Raw genomic sequence first — 17,398 nt, 5'->3', positions numbered from 1 at the left:
TTTGTGTCACATTTCTTTAATGGTAAGCACATTTTTCCTGTGAAGAAAACTCTAATTTATTTAAGAATAGACTTCTTTTTTTTTAGACTAATGACACATTTTGCAGTATCTACTTCTCTGTGGAAATATTCCACACAAACAGAATATATTATTGTGTGTGAATGTGATCATTGTTAATGATGTAATGTTTGGTAATGCAACGATGCACACACACACACTGAAAAACAATAAATCAATATTGGGTTATTCAGTTAGTCTGGACCCCGACACAGGTGAGATGATTAACGGAATTGTTTTGCTGTATGAAATTAATTTGTCAGACTTTCTCAAATCTTATTTCCTTGACAATTATTGTAAATTATTCATATGATATGAGGAAATAAGTTACAACCGCCATAAATATGCAAGTATATGTGCTACAAGTCAAAAAGGCTGATAGTCTCTGCATTATCCCTTCAGATAAATAACATTTTACAAGGTTAACCTCTTTGAAATCATGCTTCATCATTGCAATTGCTTGTATGAAGAGATTTCACTAATATAGTGCATGAAAGACGTCCTGCAGCACAGCCAAGGCCAGGTGACGTCCTCACTGCAGGTCTAAATTATCTGAAATGAATCAGTCACTTTATAAATCTGAATCAGTACAGAATTAATTAATGTTAAATGTTGTTGTAATCTATTTGCCCTCTCACTTTGTTTAGGCTGCGCGTCCTGAAATGACATCCCTTGTCTCATAGTTGGGGTCCTTCATGTGTCGTTTAAAAACGCTGAATCGAAAATATTTAAAACATGTTGGGGAAAGTCAGAGAAGCATTTCTCGTCCAAGGTTTAATCTCTGTTACTGATATAGTTCTGTATCAGTATCAGTCAGCCATCCATCCATTTCCCGCAACCGCTTATGCTTATCAGGGTCAAAGAGGGCTGGAGCCTATCCCTGGACTTTGGGCGAGAGGCGGGGTACGCCATGGACTAGTTTCTGCAGTTCATCACAGGGCACATAGAGACAAACAACCATTCACAAGTACGTGAAATTTAGAGTTACCAATTAACCCTTTTAATGCAGGTCTTTGGACTTTGGAGCCCGACACAGACATGGGGGAAACATGCAAACTACACACAGAAAGATCCCAGCTGGGGTTTGAACCAAGAACCTTCTTGCTGTGCAAACCTCTGCACCAACATGCCACCCTGTATCAATCATATTTAACTCAGTTATATAAATGATGTCAGTCTGACTGTGCTCTTATTTTGTTTCCTTCTGATGGCAAAATCCAGTTTGTATAAATGCATTAAAGTGGTAACCTTTCCCTTTTGTCTCAAACATATCTAATTTAAAAAGATGAGGAAATTATCCTGAAACATTTGATTACACCATATAAAAAGGATATTTAATTTGGATGTTATACATGAATGAATATAGTATATATTCATATCTTGTGCCAAAATGTTTAGGAGAGATGAAACAATTTTAAAAAACAGAAATCATTTGGGTTTTGTTGACACCAATTACAGATGAAAATTCATCACTTTCACCCATGTGGAGGTAATGCAGATTTAACACGTCCTCGTTTCAAATCATGCTCATAATCTAGTCGTGAAATTAGGAAACAGCAGCAGAAATAAAACATTTGGGCTGAAAGGGTTTTCAATCACTGCTCTACATTAATATGGAAATCCAGCATTTACTGTACAAGTCTGAACACGCTGCTCTATCATCGCTTACTTACTGTACAACCATCACTTAATAAAACCAGCAAATTAAGCTACAACAAAGTAGCCACGGGTATCGTGGGAATGTGTAAGCCAAACTACCTCTTAACAGGCCAGGATGAATTGTTCTTTGGCTGACTGGTGAATTGATTTTCAGTGTAAGTAATTGTTTCGAGCTTCCTGGTGTGCAAGCGTGTCTGAAGAGGTGCACAGGCACGAGAGGCTGGGCTGCTCTGCCTCACATTTTGGAGGAAGCTAAATATTTCTCTTGGCCTGCTACGGTAATTCACCTTTTGGGCCGGCAGATAAAATGTTTGATGGCCTAGGTGAAGGGCGTGTGATTAACGATGGATGAGAAAATGTTGGAGCTGCGTGCACTCACAGACGGGAGACTAAAACTGGATAGAGGGAGCGTGACAAAATATGCTTCAAAGTGCATCGCAGGCTGTTTGATTTGAAGCGTTTTGTGATTCGTGACACTCTCTCATGTTCGCAGAACACTTAGTATTATTCGGTAAAGCTCTTTGAGGCAGGTGGGAGTCAGGAGTGTGAGAATAGAGAGAGAGTAGGGGGGGAATAAAACAGTTAACCTGGAGCACTTCCCTGTGCTGACATGACACTAAAACACCCAATTAACATTTGCAGCTGGCTGTGTTTCAGCCACATGAGAGCCATCTCCATTTACATACTGAATCAGAATGCATGCAACAGGCTCCACCAACATGCTGTGTTCTGCAAAATAGGATGGTTGTACGTCTCTCCCTGCAGAGATTTCAATTACTTCACCAACAGCTTCAGTGTTTTCCCTCATAAGTCAACTCACTTCTCTCAAGAGGTGTTCCTTCCTCATCCAAGGCAGTGTGAGTGACATTTGAGCTCTAGGGAATGATAATTACCCTGTTTGGATGGTTTACAAATATGCATGCAGGGTGGTCACAGTTTATAACACACCATTAATCTATATCCTGTGACAACGAGGGAACGAGCCTGAAAGGGAAAGAGTGTTGCAGCCCATCATCATCCCAAACTTAGCAGAGGATTCAAACACGTGCAAGAAGATGCACACACACACACACCGGCTTCCAATCAAAGTTATTCAGGAAAGGTTACTTGGCTCCATGTTTGGATCAATACTGAAGCAAATCGATCATGTAAGCTTGTTGTTTAACAGTTAATTAGTGGTTTATGTAATGCAACCTGCGTTTTTTTTTAAATCAAGGGCAGGATAGAAAATGTTCAGCCACAGGGATGGATAGAGAGTGTGTGTGGGCTGGCTCTCACTGCGCATAGCCTACTGGAGAAGCCAGTAGCCCTGAAACGGTGAGTTAAAAAAAAGGCTCGGCGGCGTTAGAGTACTGCTGTAATGATTATACCCTCTGAAAATGAGCAGTGGAGCTGAATCGGAGTGTTTTAATAGCAGAAATTTAAGTCCAAGGATGCAGCCACCGTGCGTAAAACGTGGAGCCACATCTACTACAAGCTTTAAAGTTGATGACAGTTACCTGACACTGGGTTTTCGGGGACCCACTTGGAGCCCGGATGCAGAGAGTGAAACACTGTGCGCACCTCCTGGCAGTTTGGCACCTGTCCGCCGAGCAGAGAGAACAGCTGGAGGAAGGCGCACAGAAAGAGCGCACCGTGGACTGATGGACCGAGCATTGCGGGCGGGAGAGCACTTCACCAAACCGGACAGAATAACAGCAGCTGAGATAAATAATAATAAAAACACATTCAAAGTTACAGGAGGATCCCGTGTTAGCGCTGATGAGGTGAAGCTGTGGCTCCGGGCATCAGCATCATCCGGCTTCTCCTGTATCCCGCTTCAGCCTCAGCACTCCGCCCGCACGGAAAGCAGCTCGATTGGTGCCTCTTGGTGAAGCTACTCCAGTGCTGATAACTTATGAGCCCCTCTTCACGTGCATCTGACTCCCAGCTCGCTGCACAGATGAACGAGCCCCGGATAGACGCGCGCGCGCTCACCTCCCTCTCTGAAAAGTGCACGCGCCACTGCATGGACCTGCGCGTACAGAGATCTCCCCTCTCGTGTTATATAGTAGTGATGTGAGCTGATACATTGGCTCTGTGCGGCTGCAGCAGTGGAGATATAAGGAGGGGGATTAATGCGGTGCATGCGGGCTGTCTGTTAGATGAATGTTGCTGTATGTTAGGATGCAATTAGGGCAGCAGTACTTGTATAGTTTATTATTCACACAATAGAGTGCGCATATATTACAGTAAAAATGACACACTGGCATCGGATGTGATCTGATTATGAGCTTTTATTATTCAAACACATGGAGAGTAAAGAGAGCAGGTGGAACATCCAGAAATAAGTACAACCCCAACAAAAGTGATCATTAACAGCCTCCTCTCATCTTAATAACTATATAAATCTAATTAAATAACACAGTGGCATTTTATTTGATCATTCTCCATCTTCTTCCCTTCATGAGTGGTCAGTTAATTTACTTCCACTCAGCGCCAAGGTGCCAATAAAGCTGAAATGGTGCCACCTAGTGTTCATGCTGCAGGCACCAGACAAACCAACATTTGTAACTCATCTGCAGGCTGAAGAAAAGTTCATTTAAAAATCAGACAAAAGCAGGTCTATCGGAGTGCGTAGCTGCTCACAACATCTGGCGGATTGCAGATGGATACTGTGCAATTTCTTTTTCATTTTGTCAAGTACTGAAATTGTGAAGTCATCCACCTGAAAACAGCAAGACAAAAACAGCGACGTCAAAGAAACTTGATGTTGAGATGCTTTAACATCTCCTGCTCTCTTGTGCCTGCAGTGAGTCAGATTGTTTTTGTTTTTTTTAGTGCTTCGGGGGTTCAAAGCTTGGAGCAACACAACACAAAAACTCATATCTCCTCCGTTTGGCTGTGTGTCTGAGAAACAGAGAGCTTTGCATGGATTTGCACAGCAGAGACTGGCAGAAGCTGAGAGCAAACCAACAAAACTCGCTGTAAACCCACAAGAGTTCTTTCACCTTTGTGTGTGTGTGTGTGTGTGTGTAAACAGGCTGATGAATGAGGAAAGGTGACTAGCAGCACCTGAAGTGCACAAACTGCAGTAGATCAGTGTGTACTACCTGCACTGTGAGCACTTTGGAACTGCAAAGTCGACAACATGTTCAGCTCGAGAGTCAGTAAGTCATGAGTCACTAAAGATGTCTGGAAAGAAAGATCTGTGCACAAGCACACTGACAGCAATGAATTCACCTCCCACAATAAAGTTAAATAAATCTACGGCAACTTACATAACTAAGCAATAGTCATTTTCTAAAAAAGACATTTAATCAGAGTTGAAGTAGTTTCTAGTGGAAGCTTAATGAAAAAAAAAAATTTCAGACTCTGAAAGAGAACAAGCCCTCCAGCCAGAAGGAGCAACTAGGGCAGTAGATACTGAACTACTTCACTAACTACACTAGATGCACCTTAGCTGGAAGACCATAAGGTAAGAGATGCTTGGAGGGTGGTGGAGTGTGACTGATGGATTACTTGCAACTCCTCTGGGGCGAAACACTTCCAGTCGAGAGCATCTGAAAGAGAACAAAATCAAAAGAGAAATATTTAATCTCAACAATTATTAACTACTTTCCAAGCTGCGGGTAAAAATCACACAGATTCAAGCATGAAAAACCTGGAAAAGCAACAATCAGAGACACTTCAACATACTTTAAAATGTTTATCTTGTTTATGCCTTCTATAAATTTGACTTTTGCAGGGATGCATGTCCAAACAAGGTGCAGCAGCGGAGATATATGTTCAACTTTAAGCTGACAGAGGTGGAAGATGTAACACTCAAACCTGCATTCATATAGTTAAGTAAAAATATCAGCAAAATGTATTCAACTTATCAAAACAAGAGAGGGAAGTTATTGTGCGGAGTAGTTAAGCACAATAAAACCTCTGAAATAACCTGAAAACACACTGAGCTGATGGAGAAAATTGCCCCTGTAGAGCACACACGAGGTGGAGTTAAAAACTTAAGAGGCTCCATCTTCAAAAACAGAAATAAAACTTTCCAAAGTCGAAATATTCTCTCTCTTTATATAAAACTTTAATGTTTAACAGGAGACTACATGGCTTGACTTGTGGGTTTATAGACGCGCTCGGAGCGTCTGTGTGCAGCTTTAATAAAGTGGCGCCAACACTTGTGATGTCTTGTGATGTGACAAAAAAAGCGCGTGTGTCAATTAATTAATTAATGCATCTCAAACTCAATCACAGCCGCGTTTATTTCAATTACGTAACGGATACAAACATGCAGCAGCAGCAGCAGTGGGTCTGCAGCGGGGTGGGTGAATTTGTGACCGTTTTGGCGGATTATTAAAATAGATCCTGGATTAACCCAACGTGCCAAGAAGACACCTAACAAAGAAACAACTTTGGAGGAAACATATCAAACTGTTGGAGCTCATCCACAGGCACATAAATACATTTAATTTGACTATCCCAGTTATCTTTACAAGAATATTCCTAAAGATTTGGTGCGTGTTGAACATGCGTCCAGATAACTAAACCAAAACATTGTGCAGATTATTATTATTTTTTTAAACAACCACTACCTAAGCTGTAAAGTGGCCTGTAATGAGATAAAGAGGAGAGGGTGCACACAGCCTACCTTTGGTTTGGAGGTCTTATCCGTTTCAATGAATTTCCTCCCACCATGCAGAAGAGTCCCACATCGCTCCATACCTCAGCCCGCAGATGTTGTCCCCTCTGCAGCCCCTCTTTGCCACCATTTTGCTCAAACAAAAAGTTCTGTCATGCATGAAATTGTGAGAGCATCTTTTTCTGTTGTTTTTCTCTTTGTGGGGGTTGGGGGAGAAAGAAGAGCGCCAGGCGATGCAATCTTTGCGGATGTCGTCTTTTAAAAATAAATACTCACACAAACATGTCCTCGTGTTTTGGGTATCAAATGTAGATTTTCTTCTGGTGCTGCATCCCCCCTCGCCTCTCCCAATCCGAAAACTTTTACCCCGCAAACACATTACGCGCAGATCAGATTGGACTGCGGGTTACTAGTATTAACGCATCTCGCTCCATCCATTCAGCGCTTTTGCTGGTCAAAGAAACCCAGGAAGCTTGTGACCTTTAACCCCCTGTAAACCCTGCCCCCACATGGTCTTCAGCTCTATCTGCAAAGACAGACTCATCCCGCGCCATGTGCACACAAATACCACCCATTAAAGTGTTTTTTGTTTTTTTGCACCAGCTCAGTTGAGCTGAGATCCAAAAAAAAAACCAACAACACTTGGTGAGAGACGCACAGGCTTTCCACAGCGTGCTTGGCACTTCCTCATGTGTGTGGGAACAGGCTGCAGCGTTGCCTGACTTGCCTTCTTCCCTGATTGAACTTTAACCTACTTTCCCATGCTGCTTTTCCCCCCCTCTGCCTCTATAGGCTGCGATTGTTAAGGGAAATAAAGTTGCAGCTGCCTGTTTTAAATAATTCTTTCAGCCAGGATGTTTGATCTGAAGGAGCCTGACAGTGATGGAGGAAGAGGATTAATTAGGGTTGGTAAAATTTTGAGTTTCTTTGCAGAAAAACTGGAGTTCATCATTTTTTATGAATTTGGTTTCATATTTTAAAACATTTAAAAAAGCTCTGGTGGAGCCATAATTGTGTTTTTCTTTTAGTTTTTGGCCCGTATGAATTATAATTGATCTCCACACACAGACAAAAGGCTGCCATCCTATTGAGCAGGCCTCACGCTGGTTACCTCCTGGTAGGATGGAATGTGTCCCAGTGTTTTGAACTGGGCTCCACACTTGGTTACTACTGGGAGGAGGGGTTATTCTTAGCACTTGTCATTCACACCACTGGATAAATGAGTTTGACACGATGTAAGCGGCGGCTGACTTTGTCCAGAGTGATGTTCTGGTGATAAAACTACATTTTCAGTGTATTGTTTCATCACACGACCTTTTAATCTCGCTTAGAAGTTGCTTATAAATAGAAATACCATCGATAATTGTAAAGGAATATAAGTTAGAGGGAGACATTGTAATTCTTAAATGGTGTGAATATGACTCAGACTTTACACAAAATAAACTGGATAATATATTTAAGGACTGGACAGCTAAAGGAATAACACAATGTAATAAAAGAAGGAACAGAGAAATATCTATTAGGGAATTATGTTAATGTCGAGGTGACAGATGTAACTGAAACAAGGCTTGTATAAGAGTCTGTCAAATGTTAATCTTAAATCTTAAAAGGGAGGAGGTGTAAGCATATCAGAGGAAGGATGGGCAGTTTGGAGGTATCAGTGGAAGTGTATCAGCTCACAGAAATGGAAAGAGAAAAGTCTGATAAGATATTTTACTCCTACGTACTCTCAACTGCCCTATACAGCGTTTTAGTCAAGACCAAATGAACCGAGACCAAGTCATGACCAAGATCAGAGTGTATTGTACTGAAACAAGATTGAGACTTTGAGGGGTTGAGACCAAGTTAAGACCAAGAGCAGACAGTATATATCCTACTTAGGTACTGCTGTGTGTTCTCTCAGAATCTGTTTTGCAGATTAACTCTTTGTAAATTTTATTCCAGAATATTTGGCTGACGTCTCCTCCCAGAGAATAAATCAGAAAATGCACAAGCAGTTAAGTGACATCCCTGCAGGGTCAGTTTTGGTCTTGAACTAAAATCCAGAGTCCTCTTTGTCCGAGACGAGGCCGAGTAAAAATGCAGTCAATTTCCAGACAAGACGGAGTCCTTTAAAAAGCAGTCTTGATACTGGTCACAAGACCAAGACTGATCATGAGTGCTACAACACTGCCCCTATCTGCTGGAGAAACTGTGGAAACCAGAAGGCAAACCATTACCATGTTATGTGGGATTGCCCCTGTCATCAAAGACATTATATTTTGGACATACACCTCAAGAATGGTTGAACAGGGAGAGATATTTAATGAATATTCTGCTTGTTACAGGTAAAAAGGACTATTACCAAGAAATGGTTGTCACAGAAGAGCCCAACAATTTGCCTCATGATGGAAAAGTTGGGTCACGTATGTGAGGCCCCTTAGGCCTGACTTTGTACTCAAGGATCAATGATCGTGTTGCTTTTCTTGTTGCCACTTTCTTAAAGAAATAATCCAGGACCTGTAACAAACGTTGCATATGTGCTGTACTATATCTGAAATACATTGTATGGAAATCTATGTTGGATGCAGGTTGTCAATAAATAAATAAAAAGAAGTTGTTATAATTGGAGGAAAAAGTAGACTATTGACTTGTTTTAGCTCGCTGACTGTAGGGTGATCTAAAAGGTTTATTGAATTAATTTTGCAGAGGAACTACAGGCTACAATCCATCCATTATCTTTCTATTATATGATTGATCGTTTAAGTTTATAAAAAGTCAGAAAAACAGCAAAAAGCAGCCACCAGAATTGTTTCTATCTGACTTACCCAAAAAGTATTTATTGAAGCTTGTTCCTAAAAGGTCAAGAATGACCTTCCATGCTCAACCGTGTTCAGATTACAAGCCTATAAAAATCGAGAGCAAATCCTCTGAATCGACATCATATGTTGGTAATTACATGAGCTCATCAAACTACATGAGCCAGCTGGAATGATTGAGGTTTTGTCATGCCCCAACAAAACAAAACAAAACAAAAAACAAAACAGGGGTGTCAGAAAGATGCACACACACGAGAGAGAGAAAGAAAATAAATTGCCGTAAAGTTTTATTTTCATGAATGCTTTTCACACTTTTATCCTTTATAAAGTTATGTACACATAATTCGCTCCCATGGTAAATAAAGAAAATATCCAGAGTTTGGAAAGAAGAGAAGAAGTAGAAGAAGAAGAGGGGAAGGGGGAGAAAAAGGCAACAGTAAAAAAAGTAAAGCACAACAAATAAACAGAAAACTCGATGCATGAAATATATAATATTGATCTTAAAGGAATTTGTGTCGATGTCTACATAATATTGCCAGTGAACGTCATGTTTAGAGGTAGGGTTATAGAAATGTTTTGTTTTTACAACTGATGGAAAAAAAAAGAAAAAAAGAAAAAGTTGTTTGCCAACAGCTCCCTCTGATGGGACGACTGTGTACAGCATGTCCTCCCCAACATGCACGTCATGACTGCACTCAAATTTCAAGAAAGTTTGCATGAGCATTTAAAAACACCAAAATCAAGAATATTTGGGACTTTTGATGAATTTTAGATATTAATAACGATTTCTGTCTACGTGGGTTAAGTCCACTTCATAATAAATAACCAGAAAGGAGTTGATCAACATCAGGATTTCTTTAAAAGAAACTTTCTTTCATAATCTGAGTACATGACAGTGCACCGTGTGCAGGACTTCAGTCTGTTTAATGTACCACATTCACAGCAGATTTCCCAAATTATCTCATGGATAAAGAGGCAAGATGTCGGCCTTGTGACGATGAAAAACTACAGAGCGTAGTCTATTGATCGCTATTGTTATATATATTTACACTCACAGGATCGCATTAGAGCATAATGCAGTTGATGATAAACCTAGTGATGTATATGGGACCTGAAATGTACATTTTCTTTAACCCTTTTTCATGTCGACTTTGGTTTAAAAACAAATTAAGAGGTCTGGAATTTATACATGATCATAACGATCCATTAAATGTCTTTAAATAAGGCAACGTTCATTACAAGGCGCCCGCACTGCAATTCATTATGAATTAACGTGAGTGCGGCACCAGCCGATGAAATATCTCAGTTTAAAAATCTAGTTTTCCCCATTGTGAAAACCAGGTCGCAGTCCCTGTTCAAGTTTGAACATATATATAGCAAGTTTTTCCCGGTATGCATACAAACCACTGTTGTGTGTGTGTGTGTTTTGTTTTTTTAAACTGTCAAATAAAATATCTTATCTAGGAAGGAAAAGGAAAGAGAACACAGCACTTGCAAACTCAAATCCCATGAGGTATATACTAGAAGACTGCACGAACAGACAACATATTTCTTGAAGTCCCTAATATGCCATCGCAGTGACAACGGCAAAAAGAAGTAAGGCAATTATTCCAACAGAAAGTCTTTTAAAGAAATATTACTAATCAGTGATGCATGCGAGGAACTCAATAAATTCAGTGCTCATCATTCAAAACAAACTCATTCATGTTTCAACAGTGCATGTGGTTATTATCCGATAGGGCGTTGCTTTCCGATGCATCACAGGCACGTTGCACTGTTTTCTATTTACCTGAGACACAATAATGACGTTTAAAAACCCTGTGTGTGTTTATGTTTGAGCATCTGCCACCCTGTTTTCTTATTCTTTGGTGTTAAAAGGATGGCAGCTAGATGAAGGTCACCTCTTATCCTCATCAGGGTCAAAGCGGGAGCTGGAGTCTATCCCAGCTGACTTTGGGTGAGAGTCGGGGCACACAGAGACAAACAACGGGCAATTTAGAGTCACCAATTAATCTATCAAGTGCATGTCTTTGCACCGTGGGGAGGAAGCTTGGAGTAGAACCCACGCAGACACGGGGAGAAGATGCAAACAGAAAAGGTTCGAACCTTTGCTGTGCCGCCTGATGTTCAAACTATATCAAACGATGAAGAAAAAATTATTCAAGAAAGAGCAACCCTTAATCCGAGTTAGTATAAAGTCTCTTAAATATCACATCATGCTCTTATATGAACATCTACAGTGTAACGTGCTCATGATGCATCCTACAGGCAACGCCTCCGTGTAAACTGCAATATTATTTCTTGTTATGCAGTGCGTATGCTGTAAAAAGGAGAAATGCCTACGATGGCATACATCAAGTAGTTTAAAAACCTCACGAATTAATTGTTAGTTGAATCATTGCTTTTAAATGAATCATCGCTATCTGCGCTCAGTATGTGAGGATGAAATGGAGTGCTCCCAGTCAGATCAATCGGTATATCCTGGCTGTCCATGTTAGAGGTGAGTGGATGGCTGGTACCCTGCAGCATTATCTGATGCCTTGTTTCTATTTCAGTCATGTAAGCCTCGCCGAGCACAGCCTCAAAAAAAATCACAGCACAATTAATTGATTCCTCTATGGTTTTGATTTTCGCTTCCTGTGCCAGCTAATGCACTTGCAAGTACAGCGCAGCAGGATCATTTCTGACCTCTGTAACCCAACACATGCAACCAAAGGCCTAACAACGACACATTAAATCACCAAAAATTACTATGTGCTGACCCGGCCGATACGATCCATACATCACTCTGCCAAAGCCGTATTTCTAAAGATCATTTAAGTCCCTGTACAACACAACAGCTTACAATAAGGCAAAAAAAAACAAAAAAACCCAAAGCTATGCAATTAGTTTGACTAAACAATGTTCAGAGAGAAGAGTTACTGTATGTTTTAAACTGTTTACCATGAAGATACATTAGAAAAATAATATATTTACCTCTTCCTCTGCTTTTTTTAAATCTCTAAAATATAGACACATTTCTGAGACTCAGACTTTCAGGAACACCTCAGAGCTCACGTTGGCTGTGAATGGGGTTGGTGACGTTTCTTCTTCGTCATGCTAAAAAGGTCTCAGCCAGCAACAAAGTATGTGGAAGTGTAACAGTTTAAAGGTCCGACGTGTACGAGAACAAACTAAATGCATTTCATTATCACTAAAGAAGAAGAAGAAGAAGAAGAAGAAGCACTATGGTTTAAATAACAGTTCTTGGCCCACTCAGGTTGCTGGATGGAAATCACCTCCACACTAAAAATAAAATATAAACAAAAAAAAAAAAAAACAGAAAGTGAAGGAAGTCATTTTACCTTTTTTCCTATATTTTGTAGTTAATATTAAATCTTAATCAAGCATTTCTTTTAGCCCTCTGCAGCTCCAGCCACCACCTTTTTTTATTTTTTATTATCATCTACCACCTGACGCCGCCTTAAGCTTCCTCCGGTGCCGTGGGCCTCTTCAGGTCCCGGATCTGCTTAATCAGATAGTTCTTCTCGTCACAGAACTGCTCATCCTCTGATCTGTCGGTCTGGAAGTGGCTCAGGAACTCCACGAGTTTGGTCTGGTTCTTCAGCAGTATGTCCAGCACGGGCTGAGTTTTGTTGGGGTTCGCAACGAATACCTTTTTTATTAAAAAAAAGAAAAAAAAAAAAAGGAGAGGCTACATCAGTCCAAACTTTAAAAAAACAGTAAAGTGTTGCACTGATGATATATCGGTGGTTTACGTGCACACCTTGAAGACGTGGAATGCTTCAAACTGGATGTTCCGGCTGTTGTCTCTGAGCATGTTCATCATCAGCTTCAAGTTCTCGGCCCGGCTGATGTATTTTGTCATGACGGTGAAGTTGTGTCGATCCAAGAGAAGCTCCCCAAGTAGCTGAAAAATATTTACACAGGGGGGATTTGATGCACAATCCAGTAAATCTTGAATCTGTAGCTCTAATAAACGTTTAATCAAGTTTAATTTGACAGAGTGGTGGAGCTTTTACCTTCAAAGACTGTCGTTTGGTGACGTAGTTGTCAGAATGCAGGAGCTTCTCGTACTCTGTGAACACCTGAGAGACATTTTCAAAGTATGTTGTTAGGCACGGCATGAGCAGGAAACAGCTAATCAAAAGCAACAAGGAAGCTCACCCTGTCATAATTATTCTCCAGGAAGTCTGCGCACATAATCTTGTGTCTTGTGAGCAGATCCTGAGATGGAACAAGAAGAGATCAAGACATTAGATAACAGCTTGTTAGAAGTGTGAAGATGGTGGACACGGAAAGAAAATACAGCAGCGGACCTTGAAGGAGGCGAAAGCGTCTGAAGCGATGTCAAAGGTCGAGAGCTCCACGTAACGGAAGAAGCAGTAGAAGTCTTCCGAGAAGAGCACGGTGCGTGCCAGCGGCTCGTGACGGAGGCACTCTCTCAGCATCATTCCACAGTTCAGAGCCACTTCTGCACTCTCATATCTGTGCAGGTTAATACATGTTGAGTTCAATCTAGGGCTGCTCGATTATGGAAAAAAATCAATATCATGATTATTCAAACAATTAATTTTGAGTTTCACAATGCATTTATTCAGCATCTCTCTCTCTAAAAAAAAACACTTTTTTATTGATTCTTTATGCAAAATATTCAAATTCAAAATACATTTTGGCTACAAATATGTACTTTACAGCTGTTTTGCAATGTATAAAGCATTAAATCAAGAAAATAAATATACTTTATGGAACATTAAATAAGGCATAGAAAAACATGTATCCAAAATAAACCATCCAGCTGCTCTGCAAATTCTCTATATTTATAAAACAAAAAAAATATAATAATAAGCATCAATAAGCAATAAGCATCTTCTTGAAACCCTCGACCGTATTAATGGGTCGCATATCTTTAGCTAAGAAATATCCAGTGGCAGCTGTTCGGCCCCGTTTACACGTACACGGGTATTTTAAAAAACTGAGACATTTCCCTTCGTTTGTTTTGTTTTTTTTCACGCAAACAGTGAATTCGCCTTTGAAAACGAATCGAGTTGTGCGACCAATGTTTACCTTTTGCTATGATGATGATCATGGAAGCAGCCGCCTGTAGGCTTGGCGTAGTTACGATGGCGCTCGATGGCGTATTTATGCGGGTTGATGTAAACGAAAACTTTTTTGAAAACGATGCTATGTGCACGATGTTATTTTGGAAAACAGAGGGAGGGAAATATTCGGCTGTGTGTAAATGTAGCTTAATGTCTTGTGCCTCTCCGAACTTGTCGGATAAGGAGTCGCATTAAACAATGTGTCTGTGATCGATGACTGAGTTTGCGTTGACGTCTTGCTGGTTGTGGCACTGGCTTTGTTTTTTTTGTTTCTTTATTAATTCGTCGTGCGTGACTTTGTGCTTTTGTTTGAGATGGTTGAATAAATTTGTAGTGTTACCAAGAGGAGCAGCTGTTACCTTGTAGCAAATCTTGCACATTATGTGCTGCTGCTTCTCATTCACTTTCAATCTCACTCACTGTTTTTGAACACCAAACGACACACCTCCTCACTCTTCAGCTGCGTGAGGGAGCATGGGCTATCCTGTCAGTCAGCGGGGCCGCGTGAAATGGAGTCTCTCAGAAATTGTGTAATGAAAAGTGGAAAATAAATCGTTTAAACTCGATTATATGATTTTTGAGATCGTTTGAAAACAAAATCAAAATCGTGATCAAAATTCGATTAATTGCACAGCCCTAGTTCAAATCATTTATAGCTATATACAAACAAAAACAACAAACAGCATAAAGGATAACACACTAAATACTTTTGGTGCGGACAAACGTTACATTTCTAGGCGTGGGGGACGGGTTTTACTGCTAAAGGGGAATTTATTAGCAACGCGTCGGCGTTAAATGCTGCTAAAGGGGAATTTATTAGCAACGCGTCGGCGTTAAATGTCAAGTTTTAACGTCTCATCTCTGACAATCAAACTGAACAGTGCTCTTCATAACATACATGACATTCTTGGAACAAAGCGAAACAAAACACAGGACGAGGATTACATTCCAGGAGGAGCAGATTGGCAAAGACAGCACAGCTGTAAGACATGTTGCTCTTCGAGTAGGCAGGATGACTCAGTGTTTTTAGAGCTCTGAAATCTGCTCCACTATCGCTCTGCTTCATCTACATGTGAAACCCACAGGTGAGCGCAACAAGTTCACGCTCGCTCTCCCTGGGAGTTGTTGAAACACATACTGGGGTAATGTAGAAAAATCACAAGGCACATCGAGGGAAAGCGATTTCACCCAAGAAGGTTTCAAAATAAGTACCGCTGGCAAAATAATTTTAGTTTCCAGTCGAGGGATGAACTTGCATTTAATATAAAAGCACTCGCATCAAACATGCCGAGTTCCTGCAGGGCTGAAAATGTGAACTTACCCTTTCAGAAGCATGAAGAGGATCTGTGGGTGTGTAGAGATGTATTCCACCGTGGGCGTACGAGTGCCTATCTGCCGTCTCACAATATTGCTAAACAGATGAACCACATCCTTCTTCCCCTGTGATAAAAAAAAAAAAAGCACTCAAACTGGCGGCTGAAGATACACAGACACATTCTCGCTTTGGGCATACTCGTCCTAATCAAGCATGCACACTCCCCGAAGTGATCAATACTGGTAATAGGTACATTTCCTCCCCCCACACACACACCTCGAAGTCAATCCTCTGCAGGTTTGCGATGAGGGAAATGAGGAGGTTGGTGTTGTACAGCTCCTGAGCCAGCTGAGCCACCGCTTCGGTCTGAGGCTCCTTGTCACCTGTCCCGCTCAGTATCTCCTTCAGTGAAGCCAGGTTTTTGGACGCCTCCTCTGCAACCTTCAACAGTGGAGAGAAGAGATACTTCTGTTAATCCTGTTTTAATACATGCATTATAGAGAGAGTGTGGAGAGAGATGGTGACGTGATGGGCAGCTCGGCAGTGCACCCAGTTCACCTTTGAGCCTCCGGTTCCTAAAGCCTGTGCACAGTTCAAGACGTGAAGATATACTTTATTAATCCCTCGACAGGGTTTTATTTACATGCATTTTAACCCAGAACACACACACATGGACATGCAATGTGTAGAGAGATGGTGGAGCGTCCAGCGAGCCTTGCTCAGGAGGTGAACTGGCTCCTCTCCAGCTACCAGTCCACCTCCGGTTCCCTAGCAAGCCAAGTCTCTATGGACTGATGTGACAAACCTGTAGAACAAGAAGAAGACAAACCACCGCTGACCTTCTCACACTTTTTGCTGTCCGCAGCGTCCAGCTTCTCCATGTACGCCACATTCTCCTTCAGACTCCTCACTATCTCAGCCGGACTCTTCTGAGACTTCCCAAATGGAAAAGGCATGGCTGAAGGCTGAAGGCTGCAGAAAAATAAATAAATAAAATAAATAAATAAATAAAAGATGAAGCAAGTCAACTTCCTGTAACCTTTTTGCATGAGGAAATGGCTGCAGGGCTGTTTCTGTCTGTCTCACCTGAAGTTAGTTACACTGTCGACACTCAATAGTCGACTATAGAGTTACAGCTGTAAAGGCCATAACAGCACGCAGCTACAAAAGGTCGCTACAGTTACATTTGTCAGCTTTTTTTAAAAAAAAAAAGAGGATACACTTAAAACACTCACAGCTTTTATGAAGCGTTGGGTTGTTGGTTTTAAAACAGCAGCACAGGCCGAATTAAAAAAGGAGGCTTCAACTTTGTGTGACCTTTGCAAAGTTGGCAAAAGAAAAAAACAGCCGAAAAAAACACAACAAAACAAAGTGAAACAAAGAGTTTGAGGCTGTCAGAGACTCACCGAGTTTTTAGTTTTGAAGCCGCAGGAGGAGGCTCGGGTTGTTCGGCTAAAGGTTAGCGGCTAGCGAGTCGTCTCTCCACTTTATTAACGTTACTTTTACACCGACTGTAACGTTATCAGAGATCCGTGTCTGCGAGCTGTCCGACGGGGACTTATCGTGGCTACAAGTTGCTCACACGGACGACCTTCATAGCTGTGGATATTTCACGTAAATCGCCTCCACTCGTGACCCCCCCTCCTTTCACCTAACTTAGCTCGCAGCTAGTCGTTACACAGACAGAGTTGCTGGGGCTGACTTCATTTCCCTGTTCTCGTCTGCTGCACCTCCCGTCCTCTCCTCATCCCGGGGACACTGGGCGGGTATGTTTTGTTTTTTTTACAGACTGCCACTTATTTCAGCCAATCGCTTTAACATGTCGACGTGGGTGCGTGTGTTTAGTTTG

At 41.3% G+C, this 17,398-nt stretch overlaps 2 protein-coding genes across 4 annotated transcripts in view; both read right to left on the bottom strand.

Moving 5' to 3' along the window:
* The window catches only part of gpc3 (glypican 3), a 99,700-nt gene extending 94,685 nt beyond the window's left edge, over window positions 1-5,015 (bottom strand). Inside the window, exon 1 of one of the 2 annotated variants that reach the window (XM_027286208.1) lies at window positions 3,216-5,015. In XM_027286208.1, the coding sequence (XP_027142009.1) occupies window positions 3,216-3,372 (157 nt within the window). In that variant the 5' untranslated portion in view covers window positions 3,373-5,015. Of the gene's footprint in view, window positions 1-2,536; window positions 2,733-3,215 lie in introns of those variants that run through there. The other variant, XM_027286213.1, reaches the window with a different exon arrangement.
* A 4,387-nt stretch (window positions 5,016-9,402) lies between these two features.
* cab39l1 (calcium binding protein 39, like 1) lies at window positions 9,403-17,331 on the bottom strand. Of its 2 annotated transcripts, none has more exons than XM_010732879.3 (9): window positions 16,956-17,331; window positions 16,389-16,521; window positions 15,826-15,990; window positions 15,556-15,674; window positions 13,452-13,620; window positions 13,300-13,359; window positions 13,155-13,220; window positions 12,899-13,042; window positions 9,403-12,787 (listed from the first exon to the last, which is right to left on the bottom strand). In XM_010732879.3, exons 2-9 carry the CDS (start codon window positions 16,503-16,505, stop codon window positions 12,596-12,598), a joined length of 1,032 nt encoding a protein of 343 aa, XP_010731181.1. In that variant the 5' UTR covers window positions 16,506-16,521; window positions 16,956-17,331; the 3' UTR covers window positions 9,403-12,595. The 2 variants fall into 2 exon arrangements, with proteins under 2 accessions (XP_010731181.1, XP_027138113.1); XM_027282312.1 differs by lacking the exon at window positions 16,956-17,331 and adding an exon at window positions 16,785-16,887.
* Between the last annotated feature and the right edge of the window lie 67 nt (window positions 17,332-17,398).

Source organism: Larimichthys crocea, chromosome I (genome assembly GCF_000972845.2).
Source record: "Larimichthys crocea isolate SSNF chromosome I, L_crocea_2.0, whole genome shotgun sequence".
NCBI classification, from domain to species: domain Eukaryota; kingdom Metazoa; phylum Chordata; class Actinopteri; family Sciaenidae; genus Larimichthys; species Larimichthys crocea.
Note: the sequence above shows the minus strand (reverse complement) of the source record. Positions and strands in the feature narration are given on the sequence as shown.

What these genes read in the sequence shown, in the direction of transcription:
- cab39l1 (XM_010732879.3), bottom strand. Translation starts at nt 16,505, where the DNA reads ATGCCTTTTCCATTTGGGAAGTCTCAGAAGAGTCCGGCTGAGATAGTG. An exon ending in ACAGCAAAAAGTGTGAGAAG is followed by an intron (nt 15,991 to 16,388) that starts GTCAGCGGTGGT and finishes CCACTGTTGAAG; the next exon opens with GTTGCAGAGGAGGCGTCCAA. An exon ending in ACGCTTTCGCCTCCTTCAAG is followed by an intron (nt 13,360 to 13,451) that starts GTCCGCTGCTGT and finishes GTTCCATCTCAG; the next exon opens with GATCTGCTCACAAGACACAA.